Source organism: Poecilia formosa, unplaced genomic scaffold (assembly GCF_000485575.1).
Source record: "Poecilia formosa unplaced genomic scaffold, Poecilia_formosa-5.1.2 Scaffold555, whole genome shotgun sequence".
Taxonomy (NCBI): Eukaryota; Metazoa; Chordata; class Actinopteri; order Cyprinodontiformes; family Poeciliidae; genus Poecilia; species Poecilia formosa.
This window is the reverse complement of record NW_006800494.1, coordinates 68,574-90,095: the sequence shown is the minus strand read 5'-3', so window position 1 is coordinate 90,095 and position 21,522 is coordinate 68,574. Positions and strand designations below refer to the sequence as shown.

General features: G+C 38.1%; 1 protein-coding gene and 1 long non-coding RNA gene across 2 annotated transcripts in view; one reads left to right on the top strand and one right to left on the bottom strand.

The window, feature by feature from the left end:
- ngfrb (nerve growth factor receptor b) overlaps positions 1-21,302 on the bottom strand; it is a 40,008-nt gene extending 18,706 nt beyond the window's left edge. Inside the window, exons 1-3 of the mRNA XM_007540688.2 lie at positions 20,921-21,302; positions 12,819-12,960; positions 2,542-2,901 (exon numbers count right to left, since the gene is read on the bottom strand). Of these exons, the coding sequence (XP_007540750.1) occupies positions 2,542-2,901; positions 12,819-12,960; positions 20,921-20,974 (556 nt within the window). The 5' untranslated portion in view covers positions 20,975-21,302. The remainder of the gene's footprint in view (positions 1-2,541; positions 2,902-12,818; positions 12,961-20,920) is intronic.
- Positions 1,729-19,143, top strand: LOC107834231 (uncharacterized). Its single transcript, XR_001660019.1, has 3 exons — positions 1,729-2,026; positions 7,918-7,923; positions 19,132-19,143. It is a non-coding gene; the product is annotated as an uncharacterized LOC107834231 (long non-coding RNA).
- Positions 21,303-21,522: the final 220 nt, after the last annotated feature.

Sequence of the window (21,522 nt, the reverse complement as noted above, 5' to 3'; positions counted from 1 at the left end):
CCATTTCACTGTTTTTCTCTTCTCCATTTCAAAATCTTTAACTACAAACTTTAATTACAAACTTTTACAGTAACTCTTCTATGTGTACATTTGGTACAAATGGTACACCTTGCACCAGTAGTACCAATTCAGCTTAAAGACCACAAGTTCAACCTGAATTGCAAGTCGTCTAAAGCCTAAAAACTGCAATATTTATGTTTTATTTTATTCTTAAGTGAGCAGCTAGTTAACAAAACCAAAATTCTGATGGATAAAATGTTGAAAATCAAGATAATTGATAGTTAAATATAAAGTTATATAAAAAAATTTAAAAAAACTAAAATAAATAAAAACACTACAGGTTTAGAATATAGCAGAATAAAAATACGTAAAATCAAATTTTTATCAAACCTGGAAAACTGTCAAATAAAAATAAACACTTTCCAAAATTGCATAGGAACCTTGGAAATTATTTCACATTTCCGCACAGCATCTCAGCTTGGTTTAATAATTACTGTCACCTTTATGGAGCCTAATTGGGTAAAACAGGCTGAACCCAAGATCTTAAGTCCTAGGAAGTACAAAAGTCAAAACAAAAGCTTTGCATCAACGATTTACAAAAACAGTATTATGACTTTTTTTAAAAATGGTTAAAATTATGAAGCGTACCCTGAATTAAAGACAGCATCTATGTGCATCCCCAAAGCTCTTCACTGGCCACACAAGTTCATTAGAGTTGAACAACAGACTGCCTTCAGCTGGTAACTCTGTGATCACATCGTTCAGAGCGCTTGCATGGCTAATCAACAGACTCCTTATTGTCAGTTCACAAAAGCGTTGATTTAATCTGGGAGGCATCAGATCATCGGAATGAGAAGTGACTGCGGTCTGTAGGAATTTGTGATTTGGAGCATGATACCCACAGGGTCCAATGATATTAAAAAAAGAAGAAAAATTCGAAGCCCTGTTTACAGATATGACCCTGACGAAATCCAAAATATATATATAAAAAAAAGACTGTAGCCCTTGTTCCTAGAGAGGGGATGAGTCCAAGAAGACAACGAGACAGGCTTGAGCATGGCATTTAGGCCAACAACGCAGACAGTGTTGCACTGAGATGAGCTGATAATGCGGCTGATGAATTATCTGTCCAGTCATTGAACTGTCCGCTCAGCAAATATGCACTCAGTTATATTCCATTGACTTCAGCGTGACCCTGGCCAGTGAACCCAGTAAATCAACTTCACTCTGCACAAAAGTTTGATTAATGTGCGTACTGGTCAGACAGAACAACTCCATATGTATTAGTTTATAAGCTAACATAAAAAAAAATCCACTGCAATATTTCAACAGAACTGTCCGACTTGGCCGTTTCGTGTTTTTAGAGATGCCCATTGGATCAGGCTCTCTATGGTATTTTAAATTATCTAAGCCAATGATTTGTGCAGCTACAAACTTTAGCAGAAATAAATCGACATGAAAAATAAGGAAGGGAATTAATCTCGTCATCTGCATAAGCGGATATACACTGAAATTAGATTTTGACGGATAAAATACCAAGTTGGGTGTTACGTGTAATAAAACGTGTTTTATTACTAATAAGAAAAGGTAACTGAGCAGCAATAAGGCAAATAGATATTTGCATGTGAACTGGTGAAAATGTTTGGTTCTCCCACAGAAAATGATTTGGAACCAAAGTGTTGCAGTTTTTTAATCAATACACTGGACATCTTCCAGTGTATTTTTACTTTGAAAGATTTTACTCTGACCCCCCGGAAAGGTTTCTGTAGTGACCATTCATTTCGATACCTGAACCCCATATTTTCTGTGAATGAAGAACACATTGGTAGAATTATTAATCTTGACGATTTTTCCTTTTTAATCGTTGCTCCTCAGTGGGTAGAGTTGTGTTTTGTTGTACAACTCACCTCAGTGCAAAGGCCTTTAGTCTTTGTTCACACTGCAGGCTGAAGTGACCCAAATCCGATGTTTTTCTGCCTTAATGCGACCTGCATCTGATCTTTTCATGACAGTCTGAACACCACAAGTTGTTTTTTTATCTTTTTAAAGTGCGACACAGGCCACTTGGATATCCGATATCTGATCTTTTCAAATGTGACCTGAATCTGAACGGCCAGGTCTTGATACTCGACAAACGTCACTATTCTGCGCCCTGATACGTGTAAGCGAGAAGATAAACAACAACCAGTTATAAGTATATAAGTTGCCTCTGTCTCTGGTTGGATAACAACTTCAAAACCGTAAGCTAAGCTCCACCGTTAGCATCCATGTTTACTTCCGCAAACACTGAGCACTTCTTCTTCTTTATAGCGGTTGGTAAAACACTGAGGACGCTCTCTACTGACGTTATTGTGCCCTCTACTGTGCATACAGGACGCTTTCAGGTCGTTTGCAGTTCACATATATTTGGAAAAATCCGATTTCACAAAACTAATCGGATTTGGGTCACTTCAGGCTGCAGTGTGAACGTAGCCTTAGATGGCCAATTTTACAGTATATTCAAATAATTTATTGTAGAAAAAATGAATATAATTGACTTACATCGGCAAATGGTGTCGTTGACAGGACTGCAGTCCTGCACCACCTCATCATCCTCGTCACACGTTGTGCAGGGGATGCAGGGATCCCTGAAATTGTCCTGGTCCGAGAAAGTGTCGCCGTCGCACTGCTCACACATCGTGTCATGATCCGACTCGCAGCTGTACAGCATGCCGTGGCCTTCGGGACATTTGGTGCAGGCTTCACACCGATCATTGATTTTGTTGTGGTAGTAACCGTAGTTGCATGTGCAGATGGCGTCGTTGGTGTCGGTGCAGGGCGTGCTCATGCGGAGCAGGCCTGTGCATTTTGTACAAGGCTGACATTTCTCTGTGTGGCTGAAGTTTTCTGAGAAGGTCTCACCTGGAAGAAGAATGGCAGGAGGAAAGATCACCTTTTTGGTTTTATGTCAGTATACGCATAACAGTTTTGGGAACACATTTAAGAAAAAGGTTTGAACAGCTTAAGCAGTTCATTATATTTGACATTCGTGACTGTATAGGAAATAGACTAGGGTATATTTGCTAATTTATTGTGAGGGAATGCAATACTTTTGTTTTGTCTTTGTACAAGGCAAACCGATTCTGTTTATATGCAGAAATATGTAATCAAATGAATCAATAATAAAGACAGAATCAAATTTAGTTGGTTCCATTTTGACTGTGGTTGTAATAAAATTCATGCAAGTTCAAAACTTGCTGATACTTTTGAGTCCCCAGCACACATTTGCCTTCATTTAATAAACCCAAAACTGTTTCTGTATAAACTTCTCCGCCTGTACAGGAAAATATTTCTTTCATACTAAAAGTGAGCAGCAATATTTTCATATTTTCATAAATGTTTTTTTTTGTTTGTTTGTTTTTTTTGGGGTTTTTTTTTGAGAATGATAATGACATCAATAATATGTTTTGAACACCTGCCAGAAATCCTCGGACAGACATATCTGCAAAGGTTACAATCGATACTTCATGGTTTATGGAATTCTATTTCAGCTGGATAGAGAACTGGGAAATGCACTAAATTATGCAACAGACCCATTTGTAAAAGCAGCGAGTGTGTTTGCGTGTGTCCATACGTGTGTGTGTGTGTAAGTCTAAACAGCAAAAGAAATGAAATTATAAGAGAGATCGCAAGGCAAATATGACTTCGCAATCTCTGTCTTCAAGACACACAAACGGATTTGATTTGTTCATTTATTTATTTGTTAATACAGTGTTGCATCATCTATTGTTTGGTAATTTAACTTTTCTATATCAAATATGATGTTGAGTTTTACATCTTATTTGCACAGGATCAGTAACTGATAGAAATACTCAAGGACGACGTGTCTGCACTGACTGAGCTACTCAATAAATCAAATGTTATTTGCAACCCTAGAAGTTGAATTAAAAAACGTTATTTTCACTTTTCTTAATTCTGCTACAGCTGTGGTTCATGTAAAACATCTGGACTCAATCAAAACACAAATTTCTGGGACGACCCGTGTTGTAGAGTTTGTCTAGGGTTGATTCTGATTCTTGAGACGTTTGCTGCATGTCTGCCTCTCCTCTAATGACCATTTCCTGTCTGGTAGCTGTCAATGACCAACATGTTACCAACATGCTACCTTCCAACATCCAAGAGAGAGTTGATAAAGGGGCAGAGAAATCCTCTATCCAGGGAATAAAACTGTGGAATGGTCTGGAGAGTTATACTAAAAATGCCAGATATATTGTGTGTATTTGTGTTGTTTTCAAGTGCACTTGAGTTTAAATTTAAATAATTTAAGGACGCATAAAAAACCAGGACCCATATTCTACGGCGCCCCCTAGAGGGCATGGGGAAAATTTTTCTTTTGGATTCTATTTTCTATACAGTCACAAATTCCAATTTAAAATGGACATTTACACATATATACAGGTATTTAAAGAGCCTCAATGAAAATGTGTTTGTATTCTCTTAACTCATTGGTGCAAAACACTGACTAAAAATCAACTTATTCACTGCATGTCTGTGTAAAGTTGAGCTGGAACTGCACATGAAAAAGGCCCTTTATTAGCCATTCAGACCAACAAACCAAACTGGTAATAAAGTCATCACAAGGCAATGACTTCATTAACCTGTGAAAATAATTCAGAAGTAGTCCAAATACTTTGGATGTATTTTTTTCTTTACTTTTTAAAGAAAGTCCCTGTTTATATCTTATAAGGGATGGAAAAAGATGGAAAGTCCATATTTGGCCTGTTTTGATTTTGCATTTTGCACACAGGTTTGTGGTGCAAAACTTCAGATATCTCACAAACGAGATATAAACAATATGGAAACCTTATAGCAAAAAGTGCCGGGGCCACCGTAAGAAAGACGTTCAGTATTTAGTTATGCCGCATGAACTGATCAGTACATTATTGTGAGGGAACGCAAAAGAAAAAAGAATCCTCCATGTCCCCTAGGGGCCTCCGTAGTACTCTGAAAGATTTTCGGTGTTTTCTCTCAGAGTTCTTATATTAACCTAAATTTTCCTCGCAAGGAGCTTAAAAGTGATTCAATCAGCTGCTGACATCGAGTCTGATTGAGTATTTTGTCTAATTTTTATGTTATTTTTATGTTTTTTATGTTTATGTTTTTATGTTGTGATGCTGCAGTTCAGGGACTGTGATCAATTTTTCTTCTACTTCTTGTTGTTTGTTGGTAAACAACTTAATGGAGGATTACTGATTACTGCCACCTACTGGTAAGGAGTGTAAACCGAATCCAAGAAAACTCAAAACAAGAAGACTTCATATCCTATTGCACTGTATTAAGAGAGAATATGGTCGGGTCGTTTTTACTTTCTGAGAATAAATCAATAAGTTCTAGTTATGACCGTCATTGGATGATTCATGAAGCAAAGTAAGACACAAAATAACAGAAATCCACTCCTCCCACAAAACAGTAGAGAAAAATTAAGCTACTCTGTATTAGAAAAGAGCTTCAACATGTTTGGTGTAATTGTGTTTTGTCATGGCTTCCAGCCATTTTAGTACGTCATCTATTTAACATGAACCATTAACTATTATTAATGTGGACACTCAGCTGCTAATTCACAGAGATTGCCTGCTTGTTTGATCTTGTTTGATGTAAAATGTGGGAGTAAACGACGTGAAAACCAATCAGGAGAATCTATTTTACAGATAATATCTCTCCTTCCTGTCGGTCTTTTTTTCCCACTATCTTCCCTGCGTAACACAATAAAACCAACCTAAATACTCCTATAATTTTGTCGCGTAGAAAAGTGCTTCTCATACAACTTATTAAGCTTTTAAAGTTTCTATCAGTCTATTTTCCATACAACATTAATCTAAACAGGAAAGAAATGGCGTTTAGGAGCTTGTGGGAGGTACGTATCAAGTTCTCAGCCTGCATTGTATTTGCCCACCAACAACGCCAAATGCTCTGATGCCACAGAGATTAAAACAGATGAGAAGAGATAGACCCTGAGGCAGAGAGACAAAAGAAATCAGAGACATCTCAGCAGCGGACCAATCTCGGTTCGCTGTGTTTTTAATTGATGGTGTCAAATGTGGGTCCCTCGCATTTTTGCTTAATTGTCTTTTTTCAGAGCTAGAAACCATCAAGGCCTCATTGGTGTCCAGTCATGTATTGCAATCCCCCCCATTATCTGCTCTGCTCAAACAGACGCACACACTCAGACTACTCTGACTGTCCCCCATGAGGGCTCTTGGAGCCATTATCATAATGCCATGCATCAATAATGCAAGTCAATACATTAATAACAGTGGCTGCAGCTTGGAGAGAGAGAGAGAGAGAGAGAGAGAGAGAAATGGGAGAAGGGGGAGAGAAGCAGACTGAGTTCTCCTTCTGAAGGACAAGATGTCAGTTCTGCTGCCACTGGTCAAACATGCCGTCTTTCCGTTTATTTTAACACTCAAATAAGGACTCTAATGTCGCCCACTTTGGCCCACGGTGTGTGTGTGTGTGTGTGTGGGGGTGTGTGTGTGTGTGTGTGTGTGTGCATGATGCCTCGACTCTTGACTAAAAATGTTCCTTTGTCTCCATTCCAACTCCTCTTGTTCTGTTTTATCTCCAGTTATCTGCTCATTCGTCCAAACTCCTCTGGTGTTTTACACTTGGATATCCTTTGCAGCTTTTCAGCAAAAACTTCTGGTTATTATTTGTTCAAAATGAAGCCTATGTGGAAACTCTAGCTAGAAACTTGTGGCAGAAAATTCTGCATTCTCCAACATATGGGAAATTATAGAGATTGAGTAACAGCTCATTGATTATCATGTACAAAAAAAGCCTTTATGAACAAATTCTACACTTGGAATTTTTTTAATCATTTGTTTATTTAGAAGGTTGAAAGACGTGCAGTTAATAGCCGTTTCTGAATAAATCAGAAATGCCACCATTATTTGAACCAAACTGTATGATAAAGGCAGCTGAAGCATTGTTTATTTTACTTCACAGTGGTCCCTTTCTTTAGGCCACTCTTTAAAATGGGAAAGACAAAAGTATTTGCCATCCAAGGAAGGTAGATATTTTCATAAGGCAGGATTTGTTGGTATCCAAAGTTAAAGGAATTGCAGAAAAAAATGTGACTGTGACGAACAAGACAGGACCCCGGGTAGTGGCTAAAATCCGCATTTACTTGTCACTCCCACTAAAATCGCTTAAAACTGCCTATTTAATAGTTCAAGCACAAAATATGTCTTAATATGCATTAATGTAATGTGGAAACTGAATTGGCAGAACTTCCTCCATAGTCTTTCTTATCTCTGCTGTTGCAGCCAACTGGGTTGGCTGGTTTACAGCGTACAAAGCAGCATTGAGCTGACCTTTTGCTGCTTTTTCTTTTTAAAATTTTAGATGCGCTCTACAATACAAATCTGCAAATAGGCAAATTATCCAAGAACAGGCGGTTGTCTGCAACCATGCACAATGAGGATTGAGGTGTGGGAGTCAAAGAAGAAGAGAGAAAACATCCAGTGGTCATTGCTGGAGAAGTAGGAGATGCATTTTAAGGTTGACAATTTTGCATGAAAGCAGCACCGTTAGCTTGTTGCATTCACACCAGTTGTTTGCAAGAAAAATAAATTTATATCATGTCCTACCATCCCAAAATAAATGTACAGAGTTTCCTCCATTCTACAGAGCAGTAAAGCCTTTAATAAACCATCTCAGAAATTAGTTTTTTTTCTGAATGTTCGTAACCTGCAGGTCAAGCTAACGAAATAAAACACATAAACTTTAAAAACCGAAGCCACATTTGTGATTAAAAGGCTGAATTGAGTGGACACGTCTGGTGATAAACATCTCCTTTTCTAACGGCTTAAACACACTGATGCTATTTTGACATTGTTATATTTTCAAGGATCAATACTATAGAATGAATTGCCACAGACTGAAGTCCAGTAATTTGTTCTGTCTCTGTAGTGTGTTTTTGCCTTAAATACTCACTGCACAAACCGTTTGCAGTCAATAAATCACAAGTTGAAGACGCAACCCTTGTTTCCTTTTTCACAAGTCAACCGACACAGGATGCTTGATTTACAAGTCAGGATGGAACAGCTTCTGGTTGGCTTCAACCCCCTTGTCATATTCATCTTTCTGCAAAACTGCGTCTAAACAGCCTTAAAGTGTTTCTTAAAGGGACGAGGGATTTGACTTTTTCAGCAACAAAAACTCCAAGCAGTCCTAAAGCGATAAAGGACACATTTAACAGAACATAATGGCTGCTGTTTGGAGAAGACACAGAATGATGCAGCATCATGAACTCATACTTTACTCTTTTAAGTTGATCAGAGAGTCTGAGATCTTCTGATTAGCAATGCATGACTTCCTGTTACCGTTGGGTATAAATATGATGTGACACAGGCGATCATTTCTCTTAGCCGTAAGCCACTCGGCTAGATGAGGACCAACGTTTATCTTGCTGCCACACAGAGAGGAGGACGGTAAGGAAGATAAATAAATCTCCAAAGCTCACTGGAACTGCAGCACAAACTGCCATCTCTGTAGCAACAATTAGATGTTATTTACATGGCAATCAGTTGTTTAGGAGGGATGCCTGTCCCATCACCACAAAATGTAAACGTGAAGTTTCCCAAATGAAACTGGGACTCCACATGTGGAGAACTTATTACTTTAGATCAACGTTTAGCTTTATGCGTACTAATAGACTCAAACATGGAGATTCAACATCTTATATTTTTACCTTTTTGTCTTTCGGTTTTGTTGTTTGTATTTCCTTCTAATTCATGTAAAGCACTTTGAACTGCCTTGTTGCTGAAAAGGTGCGATATAAACATTACCTTACCTAGTGTAAAATATAGCAATGCATGCCATGTTTACTGTTAAAGCTGCAGTTTGTACTTTTTTGTTAAAAATATATGTATGTTTTTACATAGTTGTTAAAGCTGTCACCATGTTGTGGAATAATGTTATGAGGCAGATAGTCTGTGAAAAGATCGATCTGCTTCACCTGAGCTACTAATTCTGAAGAATTCACCGCTCCCGGTCAAAAACAACCAGTCAGAGCCAGGAGGAGAGTCTTAGCGCCGTCAATCAATCCCATGAACGTGCTGCTAAATGTGCTAATGGTGAAGAATAAAGAACCGTTTGTCTGCCATTGTCGGTGGCTGTGCTCACTAGCCTTAGCATTTACGACAGACTCTCCCAGCTGCAGCACAGCGTAGAGCAGGGGGAGCAGAAGGAGAAGGATGAGCAGCGCCACCCAGAGGGTGATTGACAACACTAAGCCCTTCCTCCAGACTCTGATTGGTTGTTTCTCGTTAGCACTGGGAGAAGATGGAGCTCAATTTTTTTACAGATTATCTTGTCTCATGTTACACTGTCATGACATAGTGACAGTTTTAAAGAATATTTGCTTTTTTTCATAAAAGTTACATTCTGAAGCTTTAAATGTTGTGAAACATGTAATTTCTGAAAAATTAGTTGCAGCCACTAATATTACCTCTTGAAATAACAAACCAGTGCAAAGATATGCTAATGTCCAGAATGCTAATATTAGCATTTGACCTCATGCTAACATCACCTGGACATTAGCTCCAAATTTTTATTTTTCTCAATGTTTACTCGTATCAGCAACCTAAATGTATTCTCTGAAAGATTAGCCCAATCTTTACAACTATTTCCCAAATATGCTAGTATTTACAGGAAGAACAGCTAATCGTTTTAACATTTTAACCTTGACAGTCATGAAAATGTTGCTTTTTAACAGCTTAGTCATTGTTTCAGAAGCAGGTACTTAAAAAGCTCTGCAGCTGAAAGGTCAGAGTTTAACGCCTTTCAGCCAGGGCGAAATAAATAGTTTACATGCTTGTGCTAAACATTATATCAGTCCATCTTAATTTGTAGCTGTGTGATAAAATCTGACAGAGAGCCATCTGTGTTTCTCCATGTCCATGATTAAATGCACATGGCTTGTCATGGTGCGTTTGCTCATGTCTGAGCAGAAAAAGGAGTGTGACTGGTATTTATCGCCTCTAAAACCTTCCATGTTGTACAAGAGAAAGACAAAACATCCGAGAATGTCTCAGAGAAAGGAGGACACGTTAACCCCAAACTGCACAAGGAGAAAATTGGGGGTTTGACTCTTGATTTGAGGTGCAGTATCAAGCCATCCAAAGACGTTTTACAGACACTGTAATAACTTTTCCATCTCCGTGACTTCTCTCATGACCTTCATTTGAATCCTTCGCTTATGGTTTACAATGTTTCACTGACCCAAAGAGGTTGACGTCTACTTCCTGGGCAGGATGAGGGAGAGTTGGGGAATTCATACGTGGAAAATCTCTGGGAACGCTGGCAGAGGACCAACTCCGTCCTCCGCCGAGGACACGGTAACCTCTGACCTCGTGTAATGGTTACTCTCAAGCATAAATTCACCTCAAAGAGCCAATCCTTAAAAATATGCAGACTTCTTCAGCCACCGGTTGTGCTTGTCCCATTTGAATTTACAATGCATACCGCTTTAATTATAGTTCAATAACGTATCCGATGCTTTAAGTGTCTCCCTCTGGAGATCCGTTCAGCTGCATCTGGAGCGGATCCCACTCTTTTATCCTCTTTACGCTACTGTCCTCATGTCTATCCATCATCCAGAGCTTCTCTCCCTACATGGCGAAGGCCAGGATGAGGGCAGCTGTGCAGGAAGACACTGCTGCACAGCTCTGATTCTTCTTTTGCACTTTCATTTGAATGAAAAAAGATGCTTGCGAATGATAATTTATGCTTTTTGTCGCTGTAATTGTTGAGGAAACACAGATATTGCACAGAGTTTAGGACAAACACTGCAAAAACACCAAATATTACCAAATATTTTTGGTCTAGTTTCTAGTGCAAATATCTTAATGCACTTAAAATAAGACAAAAACTAACGTAAACTTTTTAGCAAGATATAAGAGCTGAGAAGAAACTGAAGCCTGTAATGGATTTTCCTCAGACCTAAAATGTACCTAAAGTGTTCATTGACTGCATAATAAGGATAAAACTGAATTTGTGTGGTTTGGTTTCTTTTACTATGAAAACAAAGTTTTAAGAGCCGTACATTAAAAATAAGGGTTGAATATTATTTCTAAGTATGTGTCTTTAAAAATAAATCCAACCTCAGAAGTTATAAACAAATTGGCAAAAACTAGTAAAAGACACATGTTAGGACATGTGATAAGCATATTGTTCTTTAATGTTTGATAACTTTTACATGAGTAAAAAGATTTTTTTTTTTTTTACTTGTTCTTTTTTCCATTCTTTTTGTTTGAACGGTTGGAAAATCTTGTGATATATATATATATGTTTGTTTATTTCTTAAGAAATGTTTTTCAGTCTTGACATGAATTTTGTCTATTATAAGTTTCATAAAAATTGTGCTTTGACCGTAAATGTTTTTATACATCTGTCATCCTGTGTATGACCTTCAACATGAGGTCATAAACGCAGCATTTTAGATTCGGGCACAAATAAAGTGTCGTGAGGCGGTGTGTTGGTGAGAACGAACGCCGAGACCCAGATAATGATGATTATGAAGATGATTTAATGATGGAAGCTCAAACAGCCCAACACAGGCGGCACGGCAGAGAGTTAGCACGCAGCTAATTACCGCTAGCAACTGGTATACAGAGGACTGAAAAACGAGCGCTAACGCTAACCAGGACTTAGCAGTTCAACTGGAGAGCTTAGACATGCGACAAGAACTGTCATAAGACGAGGACCCGACAAGAAACAGGTGGGTTTAAATACACCAGGAGGATAATCAGGAAAACTAGACACAGCTGGGATCAACCAAGAGGGAGGACAGGGCATCAGAGACTCACGGGGAACAAGGACACAGAAAAAAACAAGAAATAAATACACAAAAACACAGATCGTCACATAAAGTCTGAATTGTGGCTTTGAGCCGTTAAACAACTTTTTGTTTTTTAGAAAAACTCATTCTGATTGTTAGAAGGAATTCACAATTAGGCCTGTCACAATAAACAATAAATCAATTAATCATATGACAAATTAAAACAAGATCAATCATTTCCATTTGCATGATTCAGTTTACAGAGACGTCATAATTCATTTTGTTTGTAGTTTTATTTATTTATTTAGGAAATTTAACGTCTTCCAGTTCTAGTGTCAAATGTTCATTATAATTTAAAGTTTACTGATCTCTCAGAGGGCTGCACAGTGGTACAGTGGCAGAGCTGTTGCCTTACAGCAAGAAGGTTCTGGGTTCAATTCCCTGCCCCAGTCTTTCTGCATGGAGTTTGCATCTTCTCCCTGTGCATGTGTGGGTTTTCTTCGGGTACTCCGGTTTCCTCCCACATTCCAAAAACATGACTGTCAGGTTAATTGGCCTCTCCAAATTGCCCCTAGGTGTGAGTGTGTGTGCACGGTTGTGTGTCTCTGTGTTGCCCTGCAACAGACTGGCAACCTGTCCAGGGTGACCCCACCTGGAACAATAGCTGGAGAGGCACCAGCAACCCTCCCAACCCCACCAAGGGACAAGGGTGTAAAGAAAATGGATGGATGATCTCTCAGAATATGTTTTTAAGCGTTATATTACTTGAAAATGGCCTCAAAGCAACAATATTATTGTTTATCGCAATAAGATCTGGAATAATTTATCGTCCAGCAAAATCAGGGTTATAAATATGCAGATTTATCAGTTGGCAACTAATCTAAGGTTGAAAAATGGTGTATCTTATCCCAATCTTCCCTGTTCCTCTACTCTTACTGCAGGAAGTGTAATCAAACACAGAACTTGGCGGAGAAGATGATGTTTCTTTGGTACTCACTGTCAAGACACGGCGCACACTCGGTCTGCTTGGCACCGCAGGGCGTGACGACGCCCTCGCCGGGTGGACACTGCTTGCAGCATTCTCCGCTGGTCGTGTTCTGGCCTGACGGACAGCTGCGCAGAGAGGCCACGGCTCCGGCCTGCGGATCGAGAGAAAGGTCGAGCAAATGAGCGCTCTCTTCCCTTTAGCTGTGCACGTAAACGCTTATCGGTTTAAAAAGTTCATGCATTTGTTTCCAAAGTGCAAAGGTTTGTGTTGCTCTATCAAAAGAAAGTGCAATTATTGTGCAAATTAAAATGTTTTTCCAATATTTTGGGGCATATGTGTTAAACTCAAGGCCAAATCCAGTCCTCTCGATTCTAAACACTAAGTGTGCTTAAATATTATGTTATCAATCGAATCAATGCAGTTTTTATCTCTTTACTGACAAATTATATCAATCAAATTTGTCTTGTTTGTCTTGCTAAATTGTCTTGTAACAAGTAAATATATACCAGTGAAACTAGGACTTTTTCAGCAATATTAAGGAATTATTTAGTTAAAACAAGCTCCAACATATTGCTGATTACTTTCTTGTAAGTTAGTTTTCTCTTAATTCAAATTTACTAAGATATTTGCACTGAAAATGAGAGTAAAAATACTTGGCAAGGGAAAGCAGAAACAATAAACAATGCTCTTTCTCTCTCTCTCTTTTCATTCCATTTCTTTCTCTCTAACAAACTTATTTTTGGGATTTCCTTTGATAAATTTAGGATCTGAAGAGATATTAGTCCTTATGCAGTTGGATCCGGGCTTGGAAAGCAAACATACACAAAAAAAAACCTGGAAAACTTTCCGCTTCTTTCTCAGTTTCCCATGATCTTGTGAAAAGCAAGACTGTTTATCTTCATCTGGCTTCTAAACAAAGTTGAGACAATCAGGAAAAGAAAACCACACTGCGGTTGGAAAGGTTACAGCCTCAAGGCAAACAATGTTTTATAGCAAAATCGTGATAAAAATGTATCAGCAGGCATATTTTACGGGTTAGTGCATACATTTTTTCGAGTGCTTTCCTTCTTGAAGTAGGAATTTAATCTGTTGAGTCTTTATGTTATTGCAAGTGTCAGCTCTTAAAGGGTTAATGACCCACCAGCCCTCTGGCTGGCTCTGAGTTTGAATATTTACACGTGTAAGTGAGAAGCTGCAATGAAGGAACACAACACATCCATGCAAAGTGAAGTCACTCTGCTTTCTTCACAGACAGAAAGAGAAGTTTGTGCACAAAGCCATGAGAACACTTTGCTCCAATCGTGAAATTTCCACGTTTATGTAAAAAGTTAATCTGTGATCTTTAAAAAATGAAAGCGTTTCTCACACCACCTCTCTGTTTTTAATCTTTCATCCACCGAACGCCTTTATCATTTTGCAAAACCTGATAAGAGCGGTGATAAGTTTGAAAATAAGGAGTGTCCAAACTTTTCTTTTTTTAAAAAAAAAAAAAGAGCCTAAATACAAGCAAAAACAGGAGTTAATGATTTAGTTGTTCTTTTCTCCTGTTGGAGGACACGAGTGTTAGTCCATCCAAAACGCTGTAAGGATTTTGCACATCGTCTGTATTAAGAGACAAGTTTTGGACACTCCTGCTCTACTTCAGCGTTTATCAGCATCAGCTTCCCAAAGTGTCTCCATAAATCAGCAGAAACGGTTTTTAAGCAACATGTGATGGTAGTCACTAGTTACATTTGCTCAGTTACATTTTCTTGAGAAACTATTTGAACAAATGTACTTTTAGGAGTATTTTTACTATGCAGTACTTTTTACTTTTGCTTAATTTTATTATGACGTATTGCTGCTCTTACTTGAGTAAAATTCCTGGATTTTCTGCCCATTGAATGAAAAACCAACATGTTTTCACTAAAACCTGACCGGACAGACACCTGCAGTTTCTGTTAAAGTTTATATTGAGAAAAATTTATTTGGAAACATTTTCTTTTGCCTGATTTAGTCACTTTTTGTCCCTAAAATATCAACATTTTTATTTAACTTTATGTTTTGTTTGTCTGATTATGTAATTTTTAAATATTAAATGATTGATCATTTGATCAGTTACTCAGTACTTGAGTAGACTTTTTTACCAAATACGTTTTTACCTCACTTGAGTTATTTCTTGGATTTTACTTTGACTTGAGTAAAAATACTTCGGAGCAGTGCTGCTCCTGCGTGAGTACAGTTCTCTGACCGTGAGCGAGTTGAGCGCCGTAAAGGGATGTGCGCACACATGCAGGCTTTGAGTGAAGGAGGTACGCTCTGTGTAAATTGTCAGGGTTCAGGTGTGTGAGAAATGCAGCTGGCAGGAGAGCGAGGACCGGGCATTCCTTCAGGCTCCTCTGAGTCAGCTGATGAGTTTCTGTGTGAGCGAGAGAGCGAACTCACACACACGGCGCGCCTAACGCGGCTGGTCACGTGATTCACCTTGGACATTCGCTCTCCGACATTCTCCTTCTGGTCAAGAATCTGTCATTGAGTTTGTGGGAATTGATGGAGATCTTTTAACTCTAAAAAAAATCATTTAATTTTTGGCCATATCAAAAATCTGAATGTTCTTAAAGGGCCGGTTTGTCAGAATGTATTGATAAAACATTAAACTGTTAAAATACTAATGAAAAGATCACAGATTTGGTGGTGCTAATTTATAAATATATATAGGAATTTTGATATTTGCACTAATGTATGAGGTTACTCACTGTATCGATCACAGACTATAACTTGACATCAAGTAAGGCTGAGGCAGCAGTCAATTAAAACCAATGTTTTTGACCAATTTTTGAGAAAAAGATGTCAACAAAATCTGAAAAAATGAGGATTTTGAAGATTTGTGAAAAGCTAGAGAGACTTATTGATATAATGTGGAGTCCAGAGGGCCACATAAAAAGCTACAGTGGGCCACATTTGGCCCCCGGACCTTGAGTTTGACATGTGTTATGTAGTAAATACAAATTACCATTGAAAAGATTTCTTGTATTTTTGCTTTTTTTGTCAAACAAAATAAATTGAGTTAATACAGAAAAGCCAATAATTTTATTTAATAACGTTTCAGGGTGCAACTTTTATAAAAAATATATTTTTCACCATGTCTGGACAGTAAATTATGAGACAGATAATCTGTGAAAGAGCAACCCAAACCCAACTGGATATGTTGAAAATAAAATTAAGCAATATGAATTAACTGTCTTCTTTTTTCTTTTCTTTTTGTATTACTGACTTGTGCAATTAGGAGATTACTTAAATAGTCTGAAAAGGGTAAATTTCTAGAGTTTTGAGAGTAAATCACAACAAGAGGGATTATTCACAAATGGAGAAAACCTGGAGCCGTCATGAGTTGGAAGATGTTTGAAGTAGAACCCAAAAGCAGGAGACAGAAGCGGCCAGTGAATATGAAAATTTAATAAAGAATATGAAAAAACAAACTTACAAAAAGCAAAGGGAGCAAAAACACAAAAACCAAAAGTCAATGTAAAAAGATCCAGCAAGGGAAACAGGAGGAAGTGAAGGGAGTAGACATGAGGATCCGGCAAGTAGTGGCTGAGAATGAGAGGCTTAGGGAGCTTAACAAAAGGCTTGGGCTGATGAGCTGATTGATTCCAGATGCAGGAGAGGAAGTGGGACAGGGGAACAGGAAGTAATACCAACACTAAAGGATAACTTAGACTAAAGAAACATGATAAACTAGAACAACAGAAAATAACCAGAAACAAGAAAAAACAAAACTAGAATCACCAAGGAAGAACAGAAGTGGAAAACAAAGCAAAAAGTGACAAAAATCCAAAACTGGAACAGTGCTTAGCCAACCAAAATTACTCAAATAGCGCATCAGTTAATCTTAAAAAAAAAACCCAAGAACATTTAAAGTGACATCACAAATACAAATAAATAAATAAACATTAGACAGTCAAAAACGATGGAGTTGGATGACTAAGCTGCTTGTGGAGCAGAACATCTCTCTGATCTCTACCTTGTATTTCAAATAAATGTTGCACACTCAGTTATTAGGCTGAGGGTGCAATTATTTGATCTCTTAGGGTTAGGTTGGTTTATACAGCCTTTTTACCAGTGATCACACTCCCTCAGGTTAAATCTGCAAGGGGGGTAAAACCTGAACATTGTAATTTTTTATACAGTATTTAGAATCTCAAAGATGCTTCTTGTCTCCCACAAATTGTTCCTCTCTTTGCTCAAAACCGCAAGACAAGCTGTGCCTCACTATTACACTCCACAAAAGCAGCTATTAAAATGTAAATCAAGCCCGCCTGCTGCGTACTTCCCCTTTCCTGCCCCCCTAATTTAACGCACACGCCCTTCGACAGACGCACGCCTCCACTCAAACCTCCCATGATCTGAACAAACCCGTTTTAAAATGACACTTGGAGTGAGTCCAGTGTTTGGCATCTGCTTATTTATTTCTCTCTCTCTCTTCGACCCGTTTTTAGCTCCAGGTGTCGGTGCAACAAAACACCGACTCAAACACCTGATTAAAACGCATCAGCTGGCTAGAATCCGATGAATGGTGCAAAGAGATTATTGGAGGGTGGCATTTGAGCACTTGGCGTGTGAAATAGAAAATGAGGATTTCTAACAAGCCTTTTTGGCAAGTTGAAGCTCGACTTTCATGCTTCCATAAGCTGGTTTTAATGTGGAGTCCCTGAAGATGGAACAAAATGTACACTGGTGTGAAGTGAAGGCTGAAATCAGATCTCAACACGGCTTTACTGCTCTAATGGACCTGACTGCTCTGTTCAGGGTTAACCTCAGGACTTGTTATAGACCAACATGTCAAACCTCAATTTAAGAGGCTTTGAAGGCCTTCAAAATGTAACTTTTTTAGAAAAAAAATGACGCGCTTTTGAGAATACTTATACCATGCTTTACTTTTTACTTTTACTTGAGTAAAATTTCTGGATTCTCTGGCCACTGAGTGGAAAACAGACATGTTTAAGCTAAAATTTAGACACACTCCTGTAGATTTTGTTAAAGTTTCATAAATTTAATAAAACTGATTTGAAATGTTTTTCTTTTCGTTACATAAATAAATGACTGTAATTTTCATTGATAAAATACCAAAAATGTCCACTTAGTTTTGGTCTGTCTAATGATGTAATTTTTACATTTTATATACTCAGTGCTTGAGTAGACTTTTTTTAATCAAATACTTTTTTACTCTTACTTTGGTAATTTCTTGGATGCATACTTTTTACATTTATTTGAGTAAAAATATTTTGAAGTAGTGCTGCTCTTACTTCAGTACAATTTTTGGATACTCTGCCCACCTCTGGTTATAAAAACCTCATTTTGTATTTTCTAAGCTAGAAAAAACTTTTAAATAATTTTCTTTTGTGAAGCTCAACTAGCACATCCAGGTAGTTTAGCTTTTGACTACAGATACTTAAATGTCCAGATTTATTTAAATAATGTGGAATGACTCAATAACTTGAACAAACTGGAAGCTATGAATCAGATTTAAATTTCAGCATCACTAGCCAGGCCATATTCTCTGACTGAACTACATTTCTGCAAAAAAAGTTATTACTGACAAAAAAAAAACTGTTGTAAGTGTAATAAATGTGTAATAACGAGTGTTTTACTGATGTTAATGAATTAACCTGTATTATATAGAGACTGGGCAACAGGAAATGCAAAAAAGGACAAATATTACTGGTGACCCTTTTTCCATAGAGCAGAAAACAGTTTCTTTTACTTGGTATGATTAATCTGAGCCCAGACTGTGTATGCATTATACCACTGACAGCTCCACTGCAGCAGGAATTAGACATGCAACCTCCAAGCACTACAAATCTACCACCAGCTTTGATTTTGCTAATAACAGCAATAACAAGAAAATCATGAGTAGAATTATTTCTGTTTAAAGTGGGTTGTTAATCTCCACTGTCGCCACATGCTTCCTCAGAATAAAGACTTAATTCAATACAACTGGCTCAACTTTTTTTTTTCTTTACCAATAACTGACGCTACATGGTAAACTAATTTCAATTATATTGTAATTAGGATCTAATTTTGGATCTGTTAGTCTCAAAAGTTTCTTTCCAGAGTTCCAGAGTTGCAATGTTGTGATTTCATCATGCAACTTAAATTTTATGCTGTCTTTTCACCAAAGTGCTGCTCAGGAGAAATGCTGTTGTTGTTTTGTTTTGTTTTTTAATATGATATAATATATAACTAACACAAAGCATGTAGAAACCTGCAATGCTTCTGGGCAATAAGTATTACACTGTTACAAAATCTGTTCGTTTCGAAACATTTGTAAGGAAGCAAAAAGATATATTTGAAATGTAGCAGACATCAGTTCAGCAGCTTGGTACAGATTCCTGGTGGTCAAACACTGCTGCGGGACGCCAACCCATTCTTCAAACACATGCAAGTTGATGAAAATTGACATTTATCTACTTTTCACTTCAATTCTGGAGTCATTGTGTGATAAAAACGCTCTGCTGGGCGTTTTTCAGTGAGTGAGTTGCCAGCCCACAGCATCATACTGCCTCCACTAAACGTTCCTGGACACTGATAGATTGTTTTACAAGTTTTTAATGAATGAATTTTCCTAACACTGAAAAAAAGAAAACAGATGACTACCTTAAAAAAAACTGAGTTAATCCAAGTAAATACATTAAGTTTATTAAGTTGTCATGTTCAATAAATGTAAATAAATTAAGCTTGACAAACTAAATTTGATGTAACAAATCAACCCAATTTGTTTTAGTTTGAGTTCCTTTTTTCAAGCACAATTTAAGAGAAAATCAACAAGTTTTTCAACAACACAGGAAACAATGTTGAAGAAATCAACTAATTAGCCTTTTCTTTAACTGCGTCTAAAACAAATTTAAGGTACAACTAAGAACAAATTAATAGCAAATTAATAATCAGAGTTGTCAACATCCAGCTCCCCTCTGCTGCCATCTTGTCTCATTTATGTTTTTTATGTACCTTTTGGCTAGTATATTTTGTAATTGTTATTTTGTTTATATAATTACAAAGTTTTAGTTTTGGTTTTTTTACCATCTGGTGAAAAATAGCCTTCTGGATAACTCTGTAATACTTACAGATTGTAATAAATAAATACATTTAAATGAGTGAATACAAATTTTCTTACTTTTTGTGCCTGCTTAATTTTTTTAAAACACATATTCTAAAATAAATGTTTTATGAAGTTGACTCGAATTTAAAACCAAGCAGAGATCATAGAAAATCAGACAACAAGCAATGCTGAGTCATCACTTCTTAAACAGGGGAAGGAAGAAGCAGAACGAGGATAAGATGGAGAGGCAGACGATGGGAGAAGACTGAGGAGGAGGAGAAGGAGGAGGAGGAAGAGTGGTCCAGCACCTATCAATATTACATGTGCTGAGCCAGCAGAGGATGCAGAGCCACCAGTGGGAGCGGCTGTCATGTGCTGGTGATGTACCGGGCTCCTAAATCAGGACCCGGACAAACTCTTGCCGTCGGAAAGTGAAAAATGTATCCCCTCCTTTAACCTCAAGGTAAATCACAGGTATTATAAACCACAACTGTCAGCTGGGCTTCCTCTTGAATTCCCCTCATGCTTGGAGAGCGTCCTGCTCCTGTTTTGACTCTTGTGTAAGTTTTGATATGAGGTCATGTGACTCTTGACAAACAGAAAAGCTCCTTTTGCAGTCAGTAGACCGTCATGGAGTGGCAGAAAGTGAATGAATCAGGCCTGGTTTCTGTAAATGTGTGGCTGAATCCGCTGTTTTTGTCCTTCTCTCTGCGGGCGCACATGTAACTGAGACGGGTGGAGAGCCGCGGCTCCACGCAGCAGTCGGAGCTATAAAGTGTCAACCTGAATGACTGCTCTGCTGCAGGCATCCGTCCTGCCGGTCCAAGACAGGTGCAAAGGCGGAGAAAGCCAGAAAAATGCAACAATTTGTGACACTTCATCACTAAACTGAGAGATTTTAAAGAAATGCAGTGATTTTGATCATCTTAGGGGGAAAACTTTTTTTCACAAACATTTATAAAACTTGAATTAAAACAAGTAAAGATTTGAAACATGTTTGACGCACAAAATCTGGACAAAAAGTGTCACTCACCAGTCCAAGTAAGGCTGCTATTAAAACCAATTTCATCCTGTATCTCCTTTGCATATTTCTAGAAGCGTCAGCAATCAGATGCAAGATCGACGGAGGGTGAAGTCTCAGCAGTTTATTGGTGAAGGAATCACGGCTGTCATCGCTGCGCGATTCTTTCTTGGTTTGTTGTCAAAGAGAGGAGGAGGAGGAGAAAAACGCTCCAAATGACAAGTCACTTAAAAAAAAACCCCGACAAAAGTAGCTCAGTTTTTAAAGCGCCCCCTGCGTGTAGCTACAATCCAGTTTGAGGGTCCAGATGACGCGACGGGTGAAGATGACCCATCGGGGGTTGTTCTGGTTCTGTGCGCTTTTCTTCCGCCGGGTTTTGGCTCATGTGGCTGAAGCGCGTCGGCTCCGCTCAGGGAAGCAGTCGTGCCCGTTTCCACGCCCACTCCACGCACACACGCATACAGCGTGTTCTATCTTTAACAACTCCAACCTACAAAAGTGTAGCACCAGGCCTTTAACTACACCTGTTGATTCGTGCATTTTGTTTTAAAGAGAAAACAGTGTTACAAGTAACTTTTTAGGAGCTTGTTTTCATCAATAAGCCGTTAATACTT